The 7,740-nt window shown below is 35.9% G+C and overlaps 1 protein-coding gene across 1 annotated transcript; it reads right to left on the bottom strand.

The window, feature by feature from the left end:
* Positions 1–444: 444 nt before the first annotated feature.
* On the bottom strand, positions 445–2,158 carry LOC110855712. Its single transcript, XM_022104121.2, has 3 exons — positions 1,800–2,158; positions 1,276–1,452; positions 445–761 (listed from the first exon to the last, which is right to left on the bottom strand). The coding sequence occupies exons 1-3, from the start codon at positions 1,938–1,940 to the stop codon at positions 549–551; spliced, it is 531 nt and encodes a 176-aa protein (XP_021959813.1). The 5' UTR covers positions 1,941–2,158; the 3' UTR covers positions 445–548.
* Between the last annotated feature and the right edge of the window lie 5,582 nt (positions 2,159–7,740).

The following is a 7,740-nucleotide window of genomic DNA, read 5'->3' as shown; positions in this document are numbered from 1 at the left end:
ATATTTTTAACCTGCTAGTCTCGCACCCTCAAAATGAAGTTACTCATTAGATCTAGAAGTATATATAAAGGTACATTTATAGATATGTAGGAGTTATTTGTAACTACCATTTGTACTACTCTGCACTTTCGTAATTAAACAATAGGGTAACTATGAAATTTTCAAGTCATCAAGTATATTTGAAAACAAACTTAATGAACCTTTGTAAATATGTATGTATGTACGTGTACAGCCCAATTCACTTATGTAATTTTAGTACAAAAATTACAAATTACAAATTACAAAATTACATCCAAAATTACTGATTATTAGTGATTTTATTGCTACTGATAATGCGATGATGCCAGCAGTCTCGCTCTGATTTTGATCAAATCACGATAATTATGTAGAATAATTATGTATGTATGTAAATAAGTCTTTATGCTTGATATTTGAAAATAAAACTTAAGGTAAATTTTGACCCTGGTAATTGTTTATTCAAACTTTTAGTTATCGAGGATTAATTGGGATTCAAATTTTAGATTCATTTTGACTTTATGAAACAATTTCTAAAACTTTTGGCAAGCGCACCTTCCTCCACAACAATTGTGGTTGCAGCATCCCCAAACACCTCCAGAAGTCACTTCTTCAGCTCCTTTGCAGTGCTTGCAATAAAACCGGCATTTGCTGCATCCGTCGGGCCGAGCATTTACGTCAGGTTTTTCATCTTCTTCCTCCTCTGAGGGTGCAGGGGTCGTGGTGGTTGTTTTGCGAGTCCTAGGCTGTGTGCGAATATAACATTTTAAATTTTTAGTATTAAAATGCATTCAAGAATTTGGCAGTGCAGAAAATAAGTTCCGTAAAAAAATTAACACTCTTAAAAACAATGTAACCATTCTAGAACATAAACCCATTCTCAATTCTGCATTAGCTAAACTACATACATACACTCTTAAAAACCCGGTGTTAATTGTCACCAAGCATTTATGACATGACCAAATGGGGATAATGTTTTTCACCGCTTGGTGATAAATCTTGCCCGCATGGGGACAAATTGTCACTTGCTGGTGGTAAATTTACCACCATTCGGTGAGACGCATTATTCCCTCACGGTGAAGTCACATATGCACACGGATTGGTGACAATTAATACCGGGTTTTTTAGGGTGTACAACACCAATTTTTGATAATGTGAATTTACTTTTTAAATGGATAGCATAATTTTTAAGAGTGTTGATAAATCAAGTAGAAAAGAGACCGCTTTACAGAGAGCTAAACCTGCAAAATTTCAACTTACCCTCGGGGTAGCTCCTGGTCTAACGTATTCCACGTACTCTTTTTTTTTCCCATTTACTGATGGGGGTTGAATTTCGCTATCTTTTGATGGACTATCCTGTCCACGAAAAGGGCGAGCATTTTCCTCCGACTCTTCTTCGTCAACAACTTCGTCCTCCGGTTTTGCAGTCGTTGTTACCTGTGTTTTTAAAATTTTCACCCTCATAAAATTACACCATGGAAACTTTCACCATCAAAATATAGCTTTTAGATACTTTTTAAATAAATGTATCTGTCGATGTGTAACGATCTCGGCAAGTGGCCAAATATTGAATTGTATTTTAGATGAAGAATGGGAGTACGCACGACAAGGTTGTTAAAACTGGAAAATTAATTATATCCAAATATTTGCAATTTTTTTTTGCAATTTGACTTTCTGGAAAACAATGTTTGTTTTGCTCCAAATGTTCGTAGTAGACATGCGAAAAATTTTTTCCGAAATCACCTTGATAATAATTTTGTGGCCTGAGAGTGAAATTTCTTTACCTTGGTTGGTCGCCTAAGTTCCGTATATTTGGGTCTGTTGGACACCCGTTTGCCATCCCCATCTTCACAATTAGAAAATGAAATAACACTTATTAACAGTAATGATATCAGAATTAAAAAATGGTTCCGTCCAGGATCCATGACAATTTTATTCAGTTTAATTTGTGTGTAAATTTAAGTGTAATAAAATATTATTCGTTGTGTCTGTGAAGGATGATTGACTCGAATTAAATAAGTATTTCGTAACGTGCTCTGTTATAAGTAAGTAAATAGGATAGAAATCTGATAAATGTTTGTACGCACATGCAATTCACTCTCGATTGTTTACATATTTACATTAACATGTTTCCTGCCCAGTGTTCCGGCTGGTTTTTAATAAAAGTAGTTATTTATTCAGAGATTGTCCTGTCTAAAATTTATCAAATCACAGGATAAATACATTTATATGTATTTATCTAAAATAAACAAGTTTTTGTCTAAAATTTCTTTTGTCTAAAATTTATCCGATATAATTATGATAAGTATACTGCGTGTCTTAAAATATGTAGTGGAAAATATGTAAAAAAAATTTCCTTTGGAGAAAATAGAGAAAAAATGAAAAAAATCAGTTTAATTCACACACAAATTAAGTAAACACAACTTGCACACTTAATAAATTTAGGATGCCATTGTATCACATTGGTGTTACACTGTGGACAACACGAAGATCACATTTATTTAGTGAGTTGAAAGAATTTCTAAATTATCATGTGTGAATGTGAGGGAACCCTTCCTCTGTTTCTCATCATTTACATATTAAAACTAGTTTGTATTGATATTATTTAAATCAAATGAGGCTTAATGAGGTTATTTTATCTTTGGTGTGTTGTGAGTAAGATGGAAAGTTGTGTTTGTGTATAATCATGAACGGAATAGTGGACCCTTTACTTTACATAGCACTGAATATTAATGATCATTATATAATGGAAGCAGGCAAATAAGCATATGTATCTTACATACAATGAATTACTAAGCAAGTAATGACTTTTAAATTAACACACACATATCATACATCGGTACATATTTACATGTATATGTACATATGTAGGCATTCGAGCACTTTACATAGTTTCTGCTGCATAACTACTATTTTACGTAATGGTCACTTTACATGGTTATCAATTGTGTAAAACCCAACTTTGCATGATTACGCTTATGTTACATACGTAACAACCAAAACTTATAACACTGACAACTGTCAAGTAAGCCTGCAGAAATTAGAATCCACTATTCTCTATAGATTTCGAATTGGATGTTAAATATGCACGCAATTCGGGTAGTTTTTTCCACGTGCTATTTCCTCTCAATCTTAAGTGTGAAACAATTATGCAATACGTATTGATATGATAAGGCTTGTTATGCAAAAAAAACTTTTATGCAATAAAAATTATCAAACAGCTGAACATGTATTTATTAAGTCAAATCATAAGTTTGTACTTATTTGTTGAGGAATGCGTAACCTGTGCTCGATGAGCTGTGGCTCACCGAGCACAGAATTAATGGTTATAAAGTGACAATGGGACAAATTGACAATTGTATTTGCTTAAGAGCTGGCCGGGTATGGGGTGAAAACCTCAAAACATGCGTATCGGTATTTACATACCGATTTACCAAATCTCGCCCCACTCAACTCTCGTCCTCAAATATTAGTTGTCCATCTCCACTTAAAATCCTTACCGTCCAAAACCCAGATACCCATATTCAGCAAAAATTCTCGCCTACCAGTATCCATATCCGTGAAAATTTCTCGCCATACAATATCCTGCTACAGTCAGGTGCAAATCTTTACAGCCACCCTGATTATCGTCACCAATTCTGATTGCAGCATCAAAAAATTACAAAATTGGGACATTATGGGTGGATTACTATTCTTTATAACCAGCATAAGCCATGAAGTCGAAATACGCCAACCACTGGTTTTTTCTTACTAAATGTAAAAAATAGGGGGTGCAAAACTTTACAGCCACCTATTTTCTATTTCAGATTTATCCTTTGTTTTTTTTTCCAGGGAATGAGTTTTATGAGTTTGCATTTTTAACTAGTACAAAACGAGTTTCTAAGCCGATCGGCATGCATTTTGGGAGAAATAAATTTTTGCTCGCATTTATATCAACATTGGAAGGTAATTATGACCATCTCTATATGAATATAGCGGAATATCAAGTTTAAAGTCATCTCGCACTCTCTCACACCAGATTTAGCAAGAAATAGGTCAGAACTGCTAGTCTAGGCAAAATCATCTAAAATTTAGCGAACATTATAGTAAAGCATTGAGGGATGGATTAGTTCTAAGCATGAAGTGCATATATAAATATGAAAATTTACTGCAACAATCAACAACAATGTCTCACTATTACCAATTTCAACTTCCCCACAATAAGTGAATTGCAAGAGACGTTTTAGAATCCCATCGCTTGAATTCACGAAGGCAAGGGAACAAACCCTTATTAATCAACATAGACGAAAAAACGATCTGGAGTGGGCTAATATGGATAGGGTTTCGTCCATCCCGTCTTCTACAAAAATATGAAATAATTCTTAGTCGATGCCTTCGATGTTCTCTTTCTATTTTATCACTATTTTGGAGAGGCTTCACTGATTTCTCATATGCGAAAGCAGTGGTGGATTATGTAAGGATTTGAGTGTCACCGGCAATATATACTAAAGGGAAGTTGAAGCTTTCTCAGGGTACAATGGACCCAGAAGGTGGTCACGAAGTTTGCCCAGATCAAAGTGTGATGAACCAAGCCCGAATAGGCGAGGAAGCTCTTTTTGCATCAACATCGCGCAATATAATTTTCCAAACAAAGACGAAAAATTATTTCGACGACAATAAAACCAATGTACCGAAATGTAACAGAGCGTCGGTGGACCTTAATGCAATCCAAAATTATTGTGGGGTACTGTTTAGAAAATCTAAACAAAAGTTAAGCCCATGCGAAGCTGACAACCACTTGACACATGAGATATTGTGCGGTCGGGCTAAAGTGTGGAAAGTATCCCTTCGAAAGCTTTTTGACTTCATGCTAAACATAATTAATCATTTTACTTCGAAGAACTGAAGTGCAATGAAGTACTAGATAAGAAATCTACGCGTTGCAATCAGTCGGAAACTGCACAAATGTATTTAATAGCCAAATATTCCAGGTGGCTGTAAAGTTTTGCACCCCCTATTTTTTTAATTAAGTAAGAAAAAACCAGTGTTCGGCGTATTTCAACTTCATGGCTTATGCTGGTTACAAAGGATGGTAATCCACGCACAATAGCCGAATTTTGCAATTTTTTGATGATTCGACCAGACTTGGTGACGAAAATCAGGGTGGCTGTAAAGATTTGCACCTGACTGTATCCACTCCACATCTATAAAAAATATCGTCCTCCAAGGATACTTCCAGACCTATTTTATGTTAATCTAGTTATTCTGAAAATTGATTCGCACCTACAAATTCACTTACATATTTACATATCACAAATCCAATTGAACAACTTTACAAGAAAATCACATCATTTAACAATGCGTCAATTAGTTCGATTAAACACATTTACATGCTTCTGATATTTTTTTCAGAGTTGAAGAAACCAAATTTTGCCAGTAAACATTTAAGTTAATTGTGCTCATTCTGCTAATTAAGTCATACGAGATTTGATAAAGACACTGGATGACCACTTTAGTCCGGTCGTCCAATGACTTAATCCGAAACCACCATTTAATCCAGACATATTCCACCCCAAATCCTATTATGGATACCGCCGTAAAAATTAAGTAGAGTTGAAATGCTACACTAACGTTTTCCATGCCGCCCGTATCTTCATCAATTTCTTCCTCATTCCTTAACACAATTTGCTTGTCTTTAAACTCCCAAAGGTTTTTGTAAAGGACGAATACCCCGTTTGCATTCAGCCCTTGGACAACACCGTATAGCGTGGTTATGCCAAAGTATCTCATTTCCCATATAACATTCCTTTCAGTTAACAGTTCTGCGACTGTGTTGCACGTAACTCCTCGGTAAGTCGACTTCAGGTGATGCAGTACTCTGAACAAATAGTCGGAATTGGGCTGAAATGCAAGTTTATCGGCAAAAATTGCAGCTCCATCCATATAACCGGGTAATGTATAGTTGTCAAGTAGTTCTGAAAGAAGTAGATCAGAAATGTTACAAGCACTGTGGGCTCAATTCGAAATGGTCGCTGGCGTCTGGGGTCGAATCGTCTAAAGCAGTATAAGGAACAACTCAGGGTTATTGAAGACCTAGGTTTAACTGGGTTTTGAGGTTGTTCGGGGTTATGGGGGTAAACTAAATAAGAGCCTCACGTATAAAGTTTCCTCTGCTTTTTAGTAACTCCGCACCAAAGCAGCGTATTAATCCAATTTAGATAACTAATTAATTTTAGGATTGTCAGTAAAGTCCTTTTATCATGCATACTTGATTTAATTTGAATACTCCGGGTACCCCAAATACACGCGGAGTAATACCCCCAAATCCCCCAAACCACGCAAACCCCAATTCTTTAATACTTCGTTCTTGAGTGATAAGTTATACTATATACATACCTACACATGTAAGTCAATACTATGTGCAAACACGTAATGCCCTTTATTACGGTACCGGTAATACATAAGTGCATAAATTATTTTAATCTCCGGTCTGTGAAGATTAAATACAATTGTTTAAGAGTGTACGCATGCAGTTACCTTCACTGTTTACGGCTTGGTCAACGTTGATCTCGTTTTTGAATGCGAGGAAAGACTTGGTCGTATTTAAATCTTCTTTTGGCTGTTTGGCCAGCTTAAATTTGAAATCCAGAAAGAGTTCCTTAAGGTTTTGTATTCGGTATGGTTCTAATGGACTAGTGATATGAGTTGTGATTATGGCATCGTAGTAGCAGCTGACGATTGTAGCCATCAAAATTAAAATTATTCCACAAACTGTTAAGCTGCAAATAATAATAATAATACTCCTTTACAAAAATTTACTTTCATTCAGGGCATTCATTATTTTCTCGTGTCCTTAGTAGTCTTCGTATCGTTAAATAAGTTACAACGTCAACGATATTTTGTAAGATTTTGCGATCGAAAATTACGTTACTATGCTTACAAATTTACGAAACCTGATCCCTTGTTTTATCCTCGTAATCTATCTTACGATACTAAGGATACGAAGAAAATCGTGAATACCCGGAATATCTTCATACGGAAACCATGAAATTAATGAGTACATTACCGTTCCGACGAAACCGGCTGTTTCAAGAAAGCCACAATTGCGTATTGATAACCCCCCAAAGATGTAATCCCCAAGAGGAAGGAAACCACCAAAAAACAAGTCCAAACATACGGATCCATTATAGTAAAAAACTTACTGAACAAAGGACGTAACAAGGTCGGCTTCTTTTGGCAGTACAGGGCATAGATTTCTATCGTTTTTTCAATAACAATTTCCCCTCCACGATCTAAATTTGCCGGCTCGGTTAACAGACGGAGATTCACGTACTGAAATTCGTCCTCAAATCCGTTAAAACGTGAATACCTGTTGTCCCAAAATGTGAAATTTAGCCGTTTTCCAACGATCTGTAATGCCGCATAGGCGGGAAAACAGGACACCCCGTTGGCCAAGAAGAGCCTAAGGTTGATACAATCGTAGATATGAAAATCCATAAAATTCGTCCAAATTGGGACGCGATTCTGATTTTTGTTGATCTGTGATCGTTGAGCAAGGATTCCTTTGAAGGATGATTGATCTTGCGCAATCTCCCGTCCTTTGTACGTTCGTGGGTCGTAGAGTGCCCTAATTTTGGGGTAAATTAATACCACAGCTGCTTGGAATGGGTCAAACATTAGAATTATTCTGATTTGCAGAAAGGTTCTCATAGCTTCAGGTGAACCTAAAATATAAATTATGCAGTT

The sequence above is a fragment of the Folsomia candida genome, unplaced genomic scaffold, assembly GCF_002217175.1.
Source record: "Folsomia candida strain VU population unplaced genomic scaffold, ASM221717v1 Fcan01_Sc013, whole genome shotgun sequence".
NCBI classification, from domain to species: domain Eukaryota; kingdom Metazoa; phylum Arthropoda; class Collembola; order Entomobryomorpha; family Isotomidae; genus Folsomia; species Folsomia candida.
This window is presented reverse-complemented; position numbering and strand designations above follow the sequence as displayed.

Coding starts and splice junctions, on each gene's coding strand:
- LOC110855712 (XM_022104121.2), bottom strand. CDS start 1,940: ATGGATCCTGGACGGAACCATTTTTTAATTCTGATATCATTACTGTTA. Junction 1,453..1,799: donor AACTTAGGCGACCAACCAAG/GTAAAGAAATTT, acceptor TTAAAAACACAG/GTAACAACGACTGCAAAACC. Junction 762..1,275: donor GACCAGGAGCTACCCCGAGG/GTAAGTTGAAAT, acceptor ATTCGCACACAG/CCTAGGACTCGCAAAACAAC.